Source organism: Plectropomus leopardus, chromosome 3 (assembly GCF_008729295.1).
Source record: "Plectropomus leopardus isolate mb chromosome 3, YSFRI_Pleo_2.0, whole genome shotgun sequence".
NCBI lineage: Eukaryota > Metazoa > Chordata > Actinopteri > Perciformes > Serranidae > Plectropomus > Plectropomus leopardus.
The window spans coordinates 31,157,672-31,177,164 of NC_056465.1; the positions used below are offsets into that span (position 1 = coordinate 31,157,672).

Sequence of the window (19,493 nt, forward strand, 5' to 3'; positions counted from 1 at the left end):
TCATTGTAATATCTCATGAATATGTGTTTACATTCGGTGTCTTTGCTGTTGTGTCCAGGCCTTTAACCCTGATAACGAGTACCATTTTAAGAACCGGATGAAGGCCTGTCAGAGGAACTGGGCTGAAGTTTTTGGAGACGAGGCCAACATGTTTGCAGTCTCTCCGAGCAACACCTATCAGAAAGTAAGGGGCACCTCATGTGTCTGGACTCTTTAGGTTTTACTGCAGTGAGTGTGCCAAGTTATCCAGACGCACGTGCAAATATGTAAAGCTGTGCTGGTATTAATATACACACTCCCTTATTAGCCTTTGTTTACTGTTCGTAGTTCATGTTCAGGGGCAGACAAACGACTTCTTCATCAGCGGTGTTGTGTAACTGAGCCACAGGGGCTCAGCTGAACATGTGTGACTGACATACAGCAGCTGTCAGAGAGCTTGTGTATGTTTCTCTCACAGTAATTTGCAGTGTCATTGCTGAGTAAATAAAACTCTAATTATCTCTTTCAGGAGCCTCATGGTTGGCTGGTTGATTTGGTGAATCGGGTAAGAGAGGAACAATTATCAGGATGTTTTCTCCATGCACATATGTTATAGTTGTATCAGTTTTGGCTCATATGTCTCCCTTTGTTGTTTTTTTTTTGTTAAGTTTGGAGAGTTGGGAGGATTCACCGCCATCCAGACGAAGCTCAACACAGACGAAATTGAGATTGCTGTAAGAGTAACCATCCTTACTTTGATCTTTTTGCCTTTCATACACAAATGTCTTAAAGAAGTGTTTCACTGTTTGAAAGATGGTCTTTTTTTCTGTTTTTTTTTTTCTTTTTCCAGTCTTGTTTTAATTGTGTTGGAAGCAGTATGGCACCAACTTCCTGTTTACAAACTCGCTATTACAGCTAAACACGGCACTAAAATGCATTTCTGAAAACATTTTAGGCGAGAAATAGGCAGTGTTGCGGTGGCGGGCATTACCAAAATGGTTAAATGGACAGGCAGTTTACCGCAGTTCATTTACACTTACTTCCTGCATTGTTTTGATAGAAAGCTGGTTGAAGATGGGTGAAGGGTAACAAGATACCCTGGTCATGTATGGAGAAAGACATTGTAGACAGACTTTGAGACAGCTTATGCAGGCAAAAGGTCATCATGTTTACCCCCACGGCTCTCAGCTGCAGGGTACTGAATGTTGCTCTCTTCCCCCTTCCCCCTTATACTCACTCTCACTCACACACACACACACACACACACACACAACTCTCTCATCCTCCCGCTGTGTGATGGTTGAAATGCTCTGTTGTGTTATGTGTTCTGAGGCATCCTTGTACTGATGCGTCCTTCTGGGAACCTGGCCGGAACCACAGCCGCGCACAGTCATTGATTCAGTGCACACACACACGCACACACGCACTCCCTTGAACCATTAGCATATTAATAAGGAAGAGACCGGGCGCAGACCACTCTTCAGTGGCAGTGGGAGCTCAGTAGAGTGTGTAAGCTGTCAGATACCGAACATACTCCAAGCACAGGAGGGAGAGACTGCGAAAGTGAAAGGAAAAAAGATAATGGGAGGAGAGCTCCCTACTCGACTGACTCCCAGGGCTGAGTCATTCATTTGTCTGCTCCGAGCAGGAAGTCAAGTGCACGGGGGAGTGGGGAGGGTTCACTGAGTGAATAGAGGAGGAAGGTGGGGGACTCGGGAGCTTCTCAGAGAGAGCCAAGAAGCAGTGATGGAAGATCGCCAGAATAAAAAAGACAGGAACATGGCAGCCATTCATTAAGCTCCTGTGATTTAGCACTGAATGACAAATGACAGCTGGGCTCCGGTATTGGAGAGTCAACCACACATCTGTTCACGCTCACTCACATGCACACACGCACCAATGAAAACACAGTATCAGTTTAAACACAGTGCGACCTCTGGCCTTTAATTTGAGAGGGGTAGAGTGTTGTTGTTGTTTATGTCCTCTCTAATAAGCCATCAAAAGTGACACCCATAAAGTCATCCCATTCCCACAATTATGCAGGAGCAATTATGTTGGAGAGGTGGATGAAACAATTCTTATCATAGGGCAGGTTTCCATTACAGATTTGCGTAAAACGTGCACGATACTTTCGAAATGTCGATAAAACACAATTGCTAGGTGACCGTGTTTCCATTGAGTGAAGTTATGCGGCTTCTTGTCTCGTGATAACATACCAAGAAGCATGGCGATGGATCGCCTCATGCAAGCGTAAAAACTTTTTTGCAGTTTTTTTTATGTTTCCATTAGGCACATTTTATATTTGCAATTTCAGTATGCGCAGTTTGAGGGTTAATTGAAACCAGCCTATAGTTTGTCATACTCAGCTGGCATCAATAAGTATCAATATTTCCTTTTTGGTTTGTGACATGCCTGAGATACTCTGTCTCTGCCCTTCTGCCTACACAGTGTGTGTCCGCTCTGGTCCAGCCTCTTGGAGTTGGTGCAGAATACCTAAACTCCAGCCTCGTCCAGGTGAGCTAACTCATCCGTGCACACATACACACTTTTTTGGTAATATATACCATTTTCTAACCTTGTTCCAGTGTTAAAATGCTCACTTGTGTTTGTTTATATGACACTGTTGAGATTTATATTCTATTTTTATTTGCTGTATCCTCTTACTGTTTTTCTGCTGCAGTAGCCAATAAAGTCTCATTGTTTTTCTCAGCCCATGCTCGATCCAGTCATCCATAAGATGATCACATATGTGCAGAACCTGGAGGAAAAGGACCTTAAAGACAAGGTAGTGTTTTATATTTGTCACTCGCTCATCGCTTAAATTTAAAGAGAGACAGTGCAGGGACAAAAACACTTGTGTTCAATTCCCGGGAGTGATATGTCCATCTTATTTGTACAGTCATGTTGGGAAGCCAGAGAGGGATCATGTCCTTGTTGCTGCACTTGTGACTTTTTTTGGTTGGTCTGGGCGTCTACACAGATCGATTTGGAGGATAGTGAAAATCTTCCATTGTGAAACAGAATACGTGGGCGCAGTTTATTTATAAGAGGGATTTAAATCAAGTCTTTCAGATCTAATTGGGTTGCTTAGCTGTGAGTGTAGCCATTAAATGCAGCACAATACAGAGCAGTGGAGAGACACAGAGCTGTGGCAGGTTATGGAGCTGTAGATAAGATTAGGGGGAGGAGAAAGAGGGAGAACTTAACAAATCAGAGCACAATCACACTAAAAATGTAAACAAAACTCCTCTAGCTAACAGTTAATGCAGCCAAAAAAAAAACCAGCTTGCCGAGACGTGGTAGAGTGGTCTTTTGGAGCGGTCACGGGCACTTGTATCGGAGAGAAAAACTAAGTAGAAAAGTCAGAAGAACGCCAACACATTTCAGCATGGTGGCGTTCATCAGGAAGTTGTGCTGACATGTGTCGGAGTTTTTCCTACTATTCTTCTCTTTCCTACTTATTGTTTCTTTCCGGTAGAAGAGTGCCTGTGCCACCCCAAAAGACCACTTTACCACTTTTAGATAAGCTGGTTCTTTTTGGCTCTTTTTTCTTTTCTTTTTTGACCCACCACAGAGTACCTTGTTTAACCGCTATTAACTCGACACACTGAGCATGCCAGTTTCCTTTCATTTTTTTTTAACAATTAATGCAGTTTTAAATGACAGTCAGTGTGAACTAGCAGCCCCAAATTACATTTGATTAGATTCATTTATGTAATGCTCTTGAGCTCAAGATAACCCGATGCATTTTGGGAGAAAAAAATTGCTCAAAAAATATATTTGGTATCTAACAAAAGATTTGTTAGAAGAACAAATTTGTGTTTTTTTATTCTAGTTTATCTTTAAGGACTCTAACAACTTGTTCCTCATTTACTCGTTAACTGTAGCGCCTGGTGAGCATCCCAGACCTGCTGTCAGCGATCAAGCTGCTGTGTATGAGGTTCCAGAGGGAGCTGGTGACTGTGGTGGATGACCTGCGGCTGGACACACTGCTGCGCATGCTCAAAACCCCCCATTTCTCTACCAAGATGAACTCCCTCAAAGAGGTCAGCTCTTGTAGATCCTAAACTCTCAAGTCGAAAAACTAAACCGATTTTTCCCTAGTGTTTTTCAATCAGTGCTTGGTCTCTTTTGGTGTGTCTTTTTTCTCTCAGGTGACGAAGTTGATCGAGGAGAGTACGGTGTCAAAGACGGTGAAAAATGCCATTGACACAGATAAACTATTGGATTGGCTGGTAGAGAACTCGGTCCTATCAATAGCACTGGAGGGTAAGAAAATCTATCATTTTGAGCCACAAAATGATGAAAATTAAGTCAGACACACCAAAACGATATAAAAGAATTAGTGGTGACAAAGGCCGACTGTTGAGTCGCCTCACGTCACTTGTGCCTCAGCCAAAAAGTTGCACTGAACACATTAAAGACTACAGCCAATGGCCAAATGGGAAAATAACTCTCCATAGATGCAGGTGACAGTAGTTTCTATTCGTCATTCAAAGAGGGAAAATGGTGGACAAACAGGATGGATTCAAGACGCTAGTTAGCCCGTTAGCACATTGACAACACAAGCTGTTGTTGAAAGAATGAAGCATATTAACCATGTACAAGCTAACATTATCACAAACAATTATGAACCGTTTCTGCCAAAGATTTCAATAGCAAAAAAATAATGTAACCCAATATATTATGTTTTTTTTTTTTTTAAATCTCACCTGTCTGACTTAAGTCATTTTTTCACTTTGCGCACATCCGTTTCTCCTCTTATTCTCTGAACTAAACTGCCAATCACTGTGATTTCATTGACTGACGGGCTCCGCCTTCTCTGACTGAATCAACATGCTCAATCGGCCGTCAAAAAGCAGGCAAGGTTTGACTATAGCCAACGATGCGGGACACATTGGAAAAACTAGGGTGAAAGACGCTCACCATTGACCGATACTGACTGATGACCAACTTTTGGCTTGGTGTGTCACAGCCTTTACGAAAAAAAAAGAACTCACTAAAGTGATCGGGCTTTTGGCCTGTGGTTGACCCTCTACACTGTGCTCATTACATTTTTCTGTGCCCCAGGTAACATTGACCAGGCTCAGTACTGTGAGAGAATTAAGGGAATCATTGAGTTGCTGGGGAGCAAACTGTCACTGGACGAACTCTCCAAGATCTGGAGGATACAGGTCAGCACCAGTGCACACATCACAACATTAATAACACAGTCATGTCTGAGTTGTTTATTACATTTTGATTGAGAATGTGAAACAAGTTTTTCTGTTTGTAACTGCTAAACTTTGAGCTGAACTGCATATTTTATGCGCATAGAAGCATTGCTGATAGCAGATGTTGAAAAAGACAAATGCCCCTGCTTTTATTTGATCCTTTGATTCTTGTGTGGTCATTTCAGGCGGGCCAATCATCAACTGTGATCGAAAACATTCATACAATCATCGCTGCTGCTGCTGTGAAGTTCAGTTTTGATCAACTCACCCACCTCTTCGTCCTCATACAGAAGGTCGGTGCCATCTCTGTGACATTTTGTGAATAAGTAGGCTCAAAGAAAAATTGTTTTTAGGTCGAAGTATAGTGTTAATAATTATCTGTTTGCATGTTGTCCAGAGTTGGGAGGTTGAGAGTGATCGCGTGAGGCAGAAGCTGCTCAGTCTGATCGGGAGGATCGGCAGAGAGGCTCGCTCTGAAACGACAACAGGAAAGGTCTGTTTGTGTATCTGTCATTCTGTCGAGGCTAAGGACATCGAGACGTAAATAAACAGATGTGGAAATGTGCAGTGTGGTAGCTGTCATTATTGTGTTTGTCTGTTCAGGTGCTGGAGGTGCTGTGGGAGCTGGCTCACCTCCCCACCCTCCCTACCAGTCTCGTTCAGCAGGCGTTGGAGGAGCACCTGGGGATTCTGAGCGACGCCTACGCTGTCAAGGAGACCGTGAAACGCAGTTACATCATTAAATGTATTGAGGACATTAAGAAGGTGAGACAGTCATTCTGCAGATGCTTCGTATTTTACTTTGTGGATGTGGGGGCGAGTCTCTATTGAGGTTTAAAGTTTAACAAGGTCGTTCCAGGATCGGCTCAAAGAGTAAACACATTTGATGTTTATTTTGTATTTACAGAGAGCAAAACACTGTGCAGCTCACTGGGTTTAAAGGAAACACTACATTGGGCCTTTACATTTTTCTGCCTGCTTTGACAATTTTGTTCTACAGTTAGCACGTCCTTGTCAGTTTGTCAGTGCCCTTCAACTTCAGTCTGTTTACATCTCTTCCATCTGAGTCTAGCATCCATGGAGCTGCAGTTGTTATGGGCCACTCTCTGGCTCACTTTTAAAACAACAAGTGTCTGTCATGACTTCTTTATTTATTTCAAAGCTTTTTTTGAAAATCAGATAAAGGTCTACTTTATTCTCTTGGTTCATTCCCTTGATCCCTCTGATTCTGCCACAAACACAACAAAGGGCCGTTGTCACGCAGCGTCTCCCTCTTTACTCTCCTTTCTCCTCTTTCAGAGCTCTGCCTCAATATTTACTTGAGTCGATGGAGCTTATTTATCAAGATGCTCAGAAACACAGTTTTTATAACACCTTAACACTACATTCACATAAAGGTAGGATTTGTCAAATCATAAAAATAGATCCAAGAAAACCACACATTTAACAGTTAAGCTCTTTAGTTCTTTAAAGACTCTTAAACAGTCGGCAACACTTAAAGCTACAGTTGGTAACTTTTATAAGAATAACCCTTTTGTAATATTTGCTCTGATCACTACAGTCAGACAGATAGCCTGTCAATGATGTCAAACACTGTTCATGAACTGCGGTCAGATTTCTCAAATTTTCAAACTGCCTTCTTACCTCAAATGAGGAAGTTCACTCTGGCCAATAGGCGCTGATTAACTTTGTCATTTTGCAACTTAACACAAAAAAAAATATGATTCTGAATACATTTGAGGTGAGAAATATGCAGTGCAGGCACATGATCTTGCTTCATATTTGATCAGTGTTTCCTAGAGATTGGCAGGCTGCATTTGATAGTCCTCACCTCTGTTTGGTTGTTTACCTTCACATGGTCGAATTTGTCGACCACTATAGGTCTGTCTTTGAGCGGCCATACGTGGAGGCTGGTGTATGTACAGATAATAGATGACAATGTTGTAAAGTTACAGTGAAGAGAAAAGGTATAATGGTTGACAAATAATGTACATAAATAAACATTTTTATACTGATTAAAACTACAGTGTGTTATAAGCCCTCTTTTAACCACTTTTTTATAAAGCCCGAACCTCACATGAGCCTGGTAGAGATAATAAACCACCCAAAATAAAAAAAACACGGACAAAGGGCAAGGTGTCTGCAGAAAAGTACATCGCCACACACTTCTAGTATGTCCTACATGATTGAAAGATATTACTTATATATGACTATACATCGTTTTTAGAGAAAATCCTGTATAGTATATGTTCAAAGTGTTTCCAAGTAGTCTTGATTTGTTTATGGATACTGAAAATATTAAGGGCAGAAATAATCAAAAGAAAGAAGGAAATTATGTTTATTTTAAATGCACATAATAGGAAAACAAGAATTCGTAAACTGTTCTTTACTCGTGCAGATTGAAATGAAATGTATGTTTCTAGACTCACACTCAGGAGGGCTCTAAAGGCAGCGACACTCAAAGCTCATTTCTTACTGGCACTTGGGGCAAGAAGAAAGCTAACTCTTTGGCCAAAGTAAGAGAAGAAACCCATTTGATTTATAATCTCACTGACCAGTCTTGCTGCTTCATGCCTGCCAACCAATCGTGGAGGAGGGCTTGACCACAGAGGGGTTTTCATTGGTCACAGGTTGATAATTTCACACTTGATTGTGACATTAGGCAGTTTGACCAGGTGTGTGTTAATCTTCTGCTTGCCTCACTAAGAGGGCTCTCTGGCACTGAAAAATGATTACACAGTGGTGTTGATCTTGTCCTGGGTGGGTGAGAGTCGGCTGGTTTAAATGAGTGATTTAGCTGCTGTATGGATGGCCAGCTTTGGTGGAAGTGCTGCACATTTACTCATGCAAAAAGGAATCTAATCAGAGCCTCGGATACATGAAAAGTACACGTTTGATGTTCGATTTGGACTTTAAAAGCAGTTGTAAGAGAATACATTTAAACTTGAAACAGGCTAAGTTTACAGTGTTTCAAATCCCTGGCTCTGATTTGTTTTCTCATGTTTACACAACTACAAAAAAGTGGGTCTGTGATGACAAACTAATGTAATTACAAAATCTGGTTAGCCATGTCTGTGTGTGTTAGTGGATCATCATCTGGCGTGTGTGCGTGTGTCTCAACAGGCTTCTCAGCAGAGCAGGAACAACCCAGACGGCCGGTTGTTCCTGCTCTGCGGCAGCTGCATGAGATCACCCGTTCTTTCATCAAGCAGACCTATCAGAAACAAGACAAGGTAACACAAACAAACGCGTGCAGCAAACAAACACATAATGGAAACAGTCAGCGCAGTATTTTCCATGGTAACCTTTCCCCATCTCATCGCAGAGCATCATCCAGGACTTGAAGAAGAACTTTGAGATCGTCAAATTGATCACAGGATCCCTCGTGTGCTGCCATCGGCTCGCTGTGACCGCTTCGGGCAATAATGGCCTCTCAGGCTCAACTCTGGTGGATGGACGATACACCTACCAGGAGGTTTGTTTGTGTTCGATTTTCTCTCATAAGGTCTTTTTAAATTTAATTTCAGGAGTCAGGACAATATTTATTTAATTTAATGAGCTTTTTATTGATCATCTTTGCTGCGGCTCCAGCAGTTTGTGTATTTGTGCTGGACTGTCACAGTCTGGTTCATGTAGCCCTGCACCGAAATACATGATATGTAGACTGATGCACGTAATGCTGAATCAAAGTTCACAAGAGCGAGTTCTGCCTTTAAATTTGGAGCATTGTGCCATTAGTTAAGTAAAGTCAAGTCAGATTTATTTATAGAGCACATTTACAAACAACAAACATTGACCATAGTGCTTCACACAGAGATTAAATAGAGCAGAGGGTGATCAAAATAAAAACATGATCAAATAACAGTAATAAAAATAGGAGAATATAAGTAAACTTAATAAGATCAAACAATATCTTTACAAAACCATAATGCAAAAATAGCCCCTGCACAAACAACTAAATAAAATGCAGGTGGTGTCATAATAATGATAATAATATGATGAAATGACTGATCACACTGTCAGGTATTGCATCATGATGGTGACAGTGTGTGTTTTTAGGTTCATGATGATGACGTGTCTCTCTCTATGTTTAGTATCTGGACAGCCACCTGCGCTTCCTGGCCTTCTTCCTCCAGGAGGCCAGCCTCTACCTGGTCTGGAACAGGGCCAAGGAGCTGTGGGAGTGCCTGGTGTCCGGGCCAGATGTCTGTGAACTTGACCGTGAGGTATGAAAGCATTTATGCAAATTAAATATTTGTCCTCAGCCTTTTGTTTGTGTTTAATGACCTTTTCTCTGGATGACTGCTCTGGAGGAACAAAGACACTGCAAACATTAAGTCATGCATTCCTCTCTTTTCTTTATATTTTGGACAGTTTTTATGACAGGTTACATAAATATACATTAAAAAATAAGTTAAAAAAATAAAAATATTAATCCTTTGAACACCTGGATTGACATCAGTTTTCTTGTGCTGCGCTAAGATGCATTTCACAGTCATTTTAACCTCTGAAACCTAAGATTTTTTTTTTTTTTCTTTCACAAAACTAAGGAAAAACATAAAGACCAACTTGGCAAGAAATGACCCTCAAACTGCAAAAAATAATAGGTGACAAGGAAATAAATCTGAAAACGAGCTGGGATGGGCGATTAGATATTATCAAAAAATGAGAGAAAAATCTCTCAAATTATATTTATAATTCTCTTAGTTACATTTTTGAAATTATGTTACAGAATCTTTTAGCACTTTCAGGGGGTAATTTATTTTTTATTATTTTTATTTTTATTATTATTTTTGTTGTTTTTTTTTTTAAACTTTTTTTTCCCCTATTTTCCAGCAGTTTTCTTTTAACTTAATACTAATTTCTGGTCGTTTTTGGGCCATTTCTTGTTAAGCTAATCATCGCCCTCCCATGTTTTTGGAAGAAACCAAGCCAATTTGCTTGTATTTTCAAGGATCATATGTTGTGTTCAGTTTCTGCTTTATGATATTATCTCATAAATACTTAACTATAGTTTTTATTGTGAGTGTAAATTTGGCATTAGAAGTAATTAAGAAGTGAGAATTAACAAAGTACTTCACAGTAAAAACACTATCAGTTTGTACACATTTTTAAAAAGTTTAAATTAACTATTCAACACCTTTTTTGTAAACTGCCAATTTAATCCTTACGTTACTCCTCACTGTTCCTTGATTTGTCGTTATTTGCTGTTTGCTGTACATTTTAGTCAAAAATCAAAGAAGCTGAGCCAAACTGGATAAAATGGAGCAGTCAGAAGAGGCACTGTGCACAGATTAGTTGTCTAGTCTGTGTCTAATTTTATTGATCTGACTGAATTAATTTGTTGCATTGACCCTGAGCAACCTTCCTCTGCCTCAGTGTGGAATCTGGCCTTTGCATAGTTCAGTGTACATGTTTGCATTTTAACTAACAAACTAAACTGCTACTAACTACTGCAACAGCTGCTCCTTGTTAACAGGAAAAATATGCAGATTACCTTCTGAAGAACACACAAGTTCTGTATCCAAGATTCAGTAACCTTAACATGATGTGTTTCGATTTGTTCAGATGTGTTTTGAGTGGTTCACCAAAGGACAACATGACCTCGAGAGTGATGTTCAGCAGCAGCTCTTCAAGGAGAAGATCCTAAAACTGGAGCCCTATGAGATCACCATGAATGGTGAGAGACTCAACAACTATTGACAGCATTACAGCCTTTCAGGATTAGTTTATAAATGACACTGTGACACGGCAGTAAACTTCTTTTATGTCTTTCTCCCAGGTTTCAATCTGTTCAAGACGTTCTTTGAGAATGTGAATCTGTGTGACCATCGCCTCAAACGCCAGGGAACTCAGCTGGTCAGTTATTACTCATGCTTCTGTTTTTCTTAACCAGTGACGTCGACAGCTACTTTTATTGTCACTGAAAGCTGAAGTGCGCTGGAAATAATCATAGAGATGAAAAACATCTTGGTTAACATTTAAACTCACATGATCTGATTTCAGTGTGTGGAGCGCCTTGACCTGGCAGGGATGGATTTTATCTGGCGCATCGCCATGGAAACCCCAGATGAAGAGATAGCCAATGAAGCAATCCAGCTAATTATCACATATAGCTACACCAACCTCAATCCCAAGATGAAGAAGGTCAGTATGTGTGTGTGCACAGCAGTTCAAGCAGTTTCCTCATGTGTGTCTCACTATCTGCGAAAAACAGTAACTTAAAGGTGACCTATTATGCTTTTCCTTATTTTCTTTTGCTCATATGATGCTACAATGTTGGATGTTCGTTTTTAAAAGTTGCCAAAGTTTCAAATAATTACGTTGACATTTAAAAGTAATCACCCGTGAAGCTTCCTTATAGAGCAGAGTCCTCAGCAGCAGCCCAGGTTTGAATTCAACCCATGGCCCTTGGCTGCATATCATCCTCTGTCTCGCTCCCCCCTTCCCTATCTATCTGCATCTACTTAGGGACAAAATAGACAAATAAATAATCCTAAAATTAAAATGTATCTCTGTGTGCAAAAACCTCTGGCTTTGATTGTTCTGAAAACTCTGTTTTCAACAGTAATTTCCACTTTCATGACAGGCTGACATAATCTCACGATGGAATTGGCACTGAAAGTGTTAACGTTGCATACACTGCTATATATATAGGCATATCATCATTTGTTACATGCTAGATACGATGCCCCTTTGAGTGATGAAAGAAAGATAAAAATAAATAAGAGGCACCTATTTCCACCATGAATACAATTCCAAAAAATGTTGCCAAACCTGATTTTATATTTTAGTTCACAGAAAGCATTATCTGTCATCAGCTTCACCCAGTCAGGAAACCTGTAATCTTAGCTGCAATAATGTTGTTAATTTCTCCCCAATTTCACATCTTATTCCTGTGAGAACATGTGCGGTTGCGAAGATTTTGTTTTAGAAGGTTTTATTTGTGTTTTTTTTACGGTAAAAAGTGCTGCCATTCTTCGTTACAGTCAATGGGCTGCCTTTAATGACCGTGCAGAGACACCGAGATGCAGAAGACCCGGAAACACCAACCAATCAGAGCAGACTAAGCTTTTTTTGGTAGGGGGGCTGTAAGAGCAGGCTCTATAACAGAGCCTCTCAGTCAGAGGGTGAATACAGGTGTTGCAGCACAGACAGGATGAGCAAAATAAAGTGTTTTTTGAACATTTAAGCATGTAAACATGCTCTAGTAGAAATCCAAAAATACTATGTATGAAGTATGAACCTGAAAATGAGCATTATAGGTCCCCTTTTAAGATGCTGCAATCTTGCTTAAAGCCATCGTCACATGGAGCGGGCGTCCCGTGTGCAAAGGTGTCGTCCTCGCTGCAGCGCCCGTGGGTTCAACTCCAACCTGTGACCCTTTGCTGGGTTTCATCCCCTCCCTCTCCCCCTTTCAAGCTTAATATTCTGTCCTATCTAATAAAAGCTAAAGCTGTCTCTCATTAAAAGTTAAACAATGTGTAATATTGACTTCTGTTTCCTTGCAGGATTCTGTGTCTTTGCACAAGAAGTTTATAGCTGATTGTTACAAGCGCCTGGAGGTGAGTAGCTGAATATGTTACCATTAGGAGTGATTCTGGCATTTCACAAAAATCAACATCTGAAATCCTGCTTCTGTTTTTTTCAGGCAGCCAGCTCGGCCCTGGGTGGGCCTACTTTGACACATGCTGTTACTAGGGCAACAAAGATGCTGACGGCCACTGCCATGCCGACTGTGGCCACATCTGTACAATCACCATCCAGGTACAGAGGGGGGTTTGGGTAAGAGCATAGTTACTAAACCTATTAAAACACGATTGTTTAACAGTATTCTAACTCACCACAGAGATTGAATTCATTTTTGACTTGTATAAAACACAAGTAAATCACTGTTGATGTTCAAATCTAGATCCACTAAGCTGGTGATAATCGAAAGACTGCTGCTACTGGCTGAACGCTACGTCATCACTATAGAGGTAAGCTCTGTTTTATTCATTGTAAGGGTCTCAATGTCATTTTAATTGTAAATATATTAGTAATATATGAGAACCAAGGATAGTATTAACACAATCCATAAGAACACAAGATGATTTAGCATTAGCATTAGCAAGATAAAGCATTTTTTTAAATTTGTGTGCTTTTCTCTTTAGGACATGTACTCAGTTCCTCGCACAATTCTACCTCACGGGGCCTCGTTCAACGGACACCCCGTCACTCTTCACATCACCTATGAGTCAACCAAAGACACTTTCACCTTAGAGGTAAGACTTTTCTTAGGTCACATCCACACTAATACGTTTTTGTTTTAAGACTTGTAAGCATTGCTACGTTTAAGTCTAGCATCTACACCATTCAAGCATTTTGGAAACCCTGAGAGACCTTTGAAAATACTGTTGACCCTGTTTTAATTTAAAAAACTGTGGGTTTCCATTTTACTCTAAATGTGTGTAAACTGAGACTTCTGAAAACACAGATGCCCACATCCACTTCTTGATAAGGTCTTATCAGTCACAGTGTGTCAAGTCAAAATGTTATAGCTAGTTCTGCATTTGTGATTTTATCCTTCTTGTGTGGGTTATACTCGAGTTTCTCTCAGTAGTAATTCCACCTCGTCGTCAGTCCAAAAACAGACATTTCTAGTTTTATTTTTTGCCCTCTCCGAAGTATTTTTGTAACTGAGCAACCAGCAGCAGAACAGACAATCTATTACTGTTTACATTGACATGCAAGTAAAGCTTTATTTATATAGCATTTTTTTAGAACATGCAGTTACAAAGCACTTCACAAACACGTACACACACTTAAAATAATTGAGTTTCAATAAATTACAATGTGGAAAATAGTACAATGAGAGACAGACAAGACCAAAACAAACAAACACATGGAGTGGCTCTAAAGGAAGGCTTGCCTTTAAAGGTTGGGTTTAAGTAGATGCTAAAAACAGTCCAAGGACTCGGAAAATCTGATGGACCCGGGGAGATAGTTCCAGAAGGTAGGGGATGTCAATGGTAATGTGCTATGCATTTTTTTGGTGTTATATATGGAAATTATGGAGGTTATTTCTGTGACGGAGCTAAAAAGCTGCTTTGTACGGAAACTGTATTTGTTTCAAAAACAGCATTTTAAAAAGAAAACCCATTTGTGGGGATGTGGCCTCAGAGCTGTTTGATACACCTTTATCGTGTAGATTTACATCTACAGAGGAAATAACCCTGCTCTGTGTGTGTGTGTGTGTCCTGCAGACCCACAGTAATGAGACAATAGGAAGTATCCGGTGGAAGATATCGGAGCACTTGAGCTGTCCGGTGGATAATGTCCAGATCTTTGCCAATGACAGCGTGGTAAGTGTTGACCACTCTGAAAGTGACAGGGACTCTGTTTCTCTTTTGCTTTAAACATACAATTGTACCTGTCATGCCTTCAACAAAGTGTTGTACTCCTCCCCCAATCACGTGTTTCCCCTGAAGCCAATGAACATTTCAAACTACAACTCGATGCACTGTAAAAACTTTCGGCCACCTCGTCTTTGTCGGTGGGTCGATCGTGTGGCAGGGGAAACACAGCCTCAAACAACCTCCATCCCTGTTTTTCTCTCACTCCGTCCCTTCACTGCTCCTCCATAATGTGTTAGTTGACCATGAATCGGGACCAGAAGCTGCTGTCCCAGCTTGGCTTCAGCGATGAGCAGAGCTTGACTGTGAAGAGCTCAGGCACTGGCACTCCCTCTGGCAGCTCTGAGTCCTCAGCCTCCGCCTCCAGCAGCTCCAGCTCTGCTGTCTTCAACTCTGCCTACGCCTTGGAGCAGGTACCAGCTCAGACATGACTGTGTACTAACAAAACTCTGGTCACACTCAGGCTTACATCATTTCTGACACACTGTGGCCATTTTTTTTTCTGTCTCCAGGAGAAGTCCCTTCCTGGTGTGGTGATGGCTTTGGTGTGTAATGTGTTTGAGATGCTTTACCAGCTGGCTAACCTCGACGAAACCAGGTGAGACACTACAATTCTAAGGATACATTCATACTACGAGCTTTAGCGCTCACTTCAGATTTATTGGTCATCTCTGACTTTTTCTTTAGCGTTTCATGTTGTTTTTCAATGTTTTGTTTTTCACTAGATTTCAGGGATAACTGCCCACGCTCCTACACTGCAGTGGAACAATAACAAAAACATATCACACAGCATGCTGTTGTGCAGATGTTTTCAATTTTTTGTCATAAGGATTAAAAAGTAGAACTGGAGTAAAAAGTATAAACAATGAAGCCACCGAAGTCAGTGATTAGGGTTTAATTAATAAGTTATTGTGCAGAAAAAGCCAGCTAATTTGTGAGCAGATGATAACGAGGATGAGCGAAAATAGAGCCAAATTTTTAATTATGGCTTTTTGTGGAGCATACGGAGGAGGTGTGTGTATAGAGAGTTGGAGCCAAGATTGGGGGCATTGTGACGTAAATGACTTCACTGAAACAGATTTCATCCAAATTTCAGGAATTTAGGGGCTACTTTTGACAACATTTTTTTTTGCTTTTATACATTTGTCTTTACCGATTGAGTCCCGCCAGTGCAGAACTGTAATAAATGACAAACTGAGGTCGCTTTGCAAAAATTCAGAGTTGTATCTGATTCTGATTTAGTTCTCTCTGTTTTAGAAAAACAAAACAACTTTTGGGACACTTTTGCCTGCAGAAAGAAAGGCCTGTATATTTACCACTGGGTTTTTTTAATTTCCAGGATCACTCTTCGTGTGAGGAAGCTGCTGCTGCTGATTCCAACAGATCCAGAGGTGCAGGATGCGCTCGACAACTTTGTTCCCAAAGAATCCAGCGTCTGGAGCCACCAGGTACGTCAGATTGTCTGTAATGTGTTCTGGTGAAGTGGCGACTGTCATGACTGAAGCTTTCTGCTCTTTACATACTTATTCGATGCTTGTGATCTGAACACCTCTGTCTATAAGAGTGTTGCCTCCGTTTTACACCATCTCTACTCTTCCATGTCTGTCTCTGTTATTTTATAAACTCCCTTCTTTGTGTCTCTATTCTGCAGAAAACACTCTTCCAGGGAACAGGCTCTCGATCTCCATCTATGGCCGCAAAGCAGCAGCACCAGCCCAGTGCCGCATCCATCCTGGAGTCTCTCTTCAGATCCTCGGCCCCGGGCATGTCCACCTTCAGAGTGCTCTACAACCTGGAGGTACACACACGTTATCATTGACACACAGGGTTCGCAAAAGATGCTTGAATTTTGAGCAGGGTTAGAAAAATCAACTACTGGAAAATCTTGAAAATATCTGAGTATTTGAAAAATCCTTGAAATTCAAATGAACTACATATTGCAGCCTCATATTATGGCAAAAGTTTTGTTATCAGGTCATTATAATGAAAGTGGTCACAATCAACCCCCCCTCCCTTTTTTTAATTTGCATGCACCATCATCTCAAACCACTCTGTAGCCAGCTGAATTAATAATAATAATTGATATTTAAACCAGTTGGTGAGACTTCAGTTCCATCTGGCAATGTTTACTTGTGCAACTTACAGTTGGTTTTATTTTAAATATGATTTTTTAAATTTCTTTATGAAATGATCAAGAAATGATGAAAAACACTTTTTTTTATTGAGATGACAGAAAAAGAGTATGAGGATTAACCCCCCACTAAAAGAGAGACATTAATGACGTGATTGATTTACATTTACTAAAAATTTAGATATGAATTATTTGCTTTGCTGAGTCCTTGATTTTCATTTTGTAATGACTGTATAAACTTCAAACACAGTACATCTTCTTTCAACCCCTAAGGCCTCCTCTCAAACTTAAAGGCAGATTAAAAATGTTAACATCTGTTTTCCTCCCTGTTTTCTCTTTGTGTCAGGTGTTGAGTTCAAAGCTAATGCCCACTTCGGATGATGAGATGGCCAAAACCAGCAGCAAGTCCTTCTGTGAGAACTTCCTTAAAGCAGGAGGCCTCAGGTAACAGAGCAGAACAGACCTGTTAGAGAAATATTCAGACTTGTCCAGCTGCGTCACAAAGTTTTTATTTTTAGCTCTGACCGGAGTATCTCTGTTTTCTTTGAAGTCTGGTGGTGAATGTTATGCAGAGAGACTCCATCCCATCAGAGGTGGACTATGAGACCAGACAAGGAGTCTACTCAATCTGTCTTCAGCTGGCCAGGTGCAAAAAATGCCTCCCCCGAACACTCAAACATGGATGAATATTTTGGATGTACAGTTTTGGACACGTACAAAGTTAGACTTCATACTCAACTGGCTTTGTTTGCAGGTTTCTTCTGGTTGGCCAGAGCATGCCTGCAGTGCTTGACGATGATGTCATCAGGGATGGGGAGGCGCTGTCATCCCGCCCGTTCCGTAACGCTGGACGGACTGGACGACAGCTGTCTCTGTGTGGAACTCCAGAGAAGTCCTCCTACAGACAGATGTCTCTGTCCGAGCGCTCCTCCATAAGAGTGGAGGAGATCATACCGGCTGCTCGCGTAGCTATTCAGGTACCAACAAACACTGTCAGTATGGAGCTGTTTCCATGACAAATCCACCTATTATTCAGCACCCAGATTGATCTTGTTTGCTCTCTCTAGACCATGGAGGTGGGGGACTTCACCTCCACCGTGGCCTGTTTCATGCGTCTGACCTGGGCGGCTGCAGCCGGCCGATTAGATCTGGTTGGCAGCCCGCAGCCAATCAGAGAGACCCACAGCTCTCTTCTGCCACAGGGGGTCCGTACCCGAGTCAGCAGCACAGGTAAAAAAAACACAGAAAACTGGCTATCATTGTTAATGTGGGTGCTAGCTTCTCTCAACCCCTACAAGGTGCATTCATACAAAAGCTGAGAACTTGTTATGCCAACTGGATATTTACAGTCAATAGGTGTGGTAACCATCCTGCAGAGCTTCATTCCTGATACGCATTTTCTGTTTTGTTGTCAGCAGCTCACGGTCAAAGCAATTCCAGTGCTACAAACAAAAGAAACAAAAGTAAAACAAATGTCTGGTGTTTGTTTGCAGGAAGTAATTGCAGCTCCAGCAGTGAGGGGGAGACCACGCCAACAGCATTGCATGCAGGGATATGTGTGAGACAGCAGAGTGTCTCCATCAAAGATGCCATCATCGCCCGCGAGGCTCTTTCACTGCTGGTCACCTGTCTGCAGTTACGCTGTCAGCAGCTGTGTAAGAGCACAAACACACTACAAGCACACACGCTCGCTTTTTAAGATAATTCACTTGATGGTGACACTCAGATGTGTCAATTAATAGGAAAAGAAACAACAAACTGCAGCCCAACTCCATATCCCCACTGCATTAGCCATACAGCCGACGGTGGAACTAATTGTAACACTCCTCCTCATACAGTTAGAAAAAAGAAAAAAAAATGTTGTATTTTCATTTTCACGGCATTAGAGTTTTTTTTCAGTTTTATTGCCCATGTGACCTGTTGTTTTTGGGAAAGTGTTTGTTCTGTGTTTGTAAAGTGTGATACAGGACTGTTTAAATGTTCTTTATTTTGATTTGATTTGGTTTATTTCAAATGTGTAAAAATAATTGAGGAATGATTATATAAACACGAAGACAGACAAAAAAAGTAATTATTTACAAATGGAAAGCTGAAGAAATTGTCAAACGTGATGATTTGGTCTACATATTCGAAAAAGGAGTGTAAAGAAGTCCCACCCCCCTTTTCCATATTTCATTGAATTTTAATTAGCCAGTTTCCTTATATTTATTTAAAAAAAAAAAGTTTACCAAAGTTGCCAGTGTCACCTCAGTCCCCCACAGAAAGATGTTGACTGTCGTTAACACTTTTAATACTGCCTGTTCAAAATAAATTAAAAGATAGGCATTTTTTGTTTTTAACGCTAAACCTAACTCACACTGAACCATGGCTCCTAAACTGGGGTATCTGGATCAGAATCAGAATCGGGTTTCATTGCACGGAGGACAGATACATGTGGACACAGAAAAAGAATAAAAATAGTAACTTTAAATAAAATAAGATAAAAAATATAGAAGCAATTCAAAATATAAAATGAAAAATATAATTTAAAGTACAGAAAATGTCCGTATACACCGCTAACTGGAATAATGCTGTAGTTTGTTCATTTCCTTCAGTATGTAGGTTGCTGTGTTTGCCAGACTTCTGCAATGAAACTAAATCCCGTGGTTGGTTTCTCTCTCCAGGTTCTTTTTACAACCTTCCCTCCGTCAATGATTTCATCATCGACATTCTGCTGGGATCTCCCAGCGGAGAGGTAAACAACACCATCTTTTTGTTTAACAGACTGCACACAGA

The 19,493-nt window shown here is 40.8% G+C and overlaps 1 protein-coding gene across 1 annotated transcript in view; it reads left to right on the top strand.

The window, feature by feature from the left end:
- The window catches only part of usp24 (ubiquitin specific peptidase 24), a 47,586-nt gene that overhangs the window by 8,348 nt on the left and 19,745 nt on the right, over nt 1-19,493 (top strand). Inside the window, 33 exon segments of the mRNA XM_042482937.1 lie at nt 59-184; nt 509-544; nt 648-713; nt 2,428-2,493; nt 2,690-2,764; nt 3,867-4,025; nt 4,134-4,248; nt 5,050-5,153; nt 5,378-5,485; nt 5,590-5,685; nt 5,796-5,957; nt 7,616-7,708; nt 8,330-8,425; nt 8,518-8,667; nt 9,287-9,418; nt 10,761-10,872; nt 10,975-11,051; nt 11,199-11,339; nt 12,704-12,757; nt 12,844-12,977; nt 13,105-13,171; nt 13,346-13,456; nt 14,438-14,536; nt 14,827-15,000; nt 15,100-15,185; nt 15,927-16,035; nt 16,239-16,385; nt 17,065-17,162; nt 17,269-17,364; nt 17,473-17,695; nt 17,786-17,948; nt 18,212-18,373; nt 19,382-19,452. Of these exon segments, the coding sequence (XP_042338871.1) occupies nt 59-184; nt 509-544; nt 648-713; nt 2,428-2,493; nt 2,690-2,764; nt 3,867-4,025; nt 4,134-4,248; nt 5,050-5,153; nt 5,378-5,485; nt 5,590-5,685; nt 5,796-5,957; nt 7,616-7,708; nt 8,330-8,425; nt 8,518-8,667; nt 9,287-9,418; nt 10,761-10,872; nt 10,975-11,051; nt 11,199-11,339; nt 12,704-12,757; nt 12,844-12,977; nt 13,105-13,171; nt 13,346-13,456; nt 14,438-14,536; nt 14,827-15,000; nt 15,100-15,185; nt 15,927-16,035; nt 16,239-16,385; nt 17,065-17,162; nt 17,269-17,364; nt 17,473-17,695; nt 17,786-17,948; nt 18,212-18,373; nt 19,382-19,452 (3,708 nt within the window).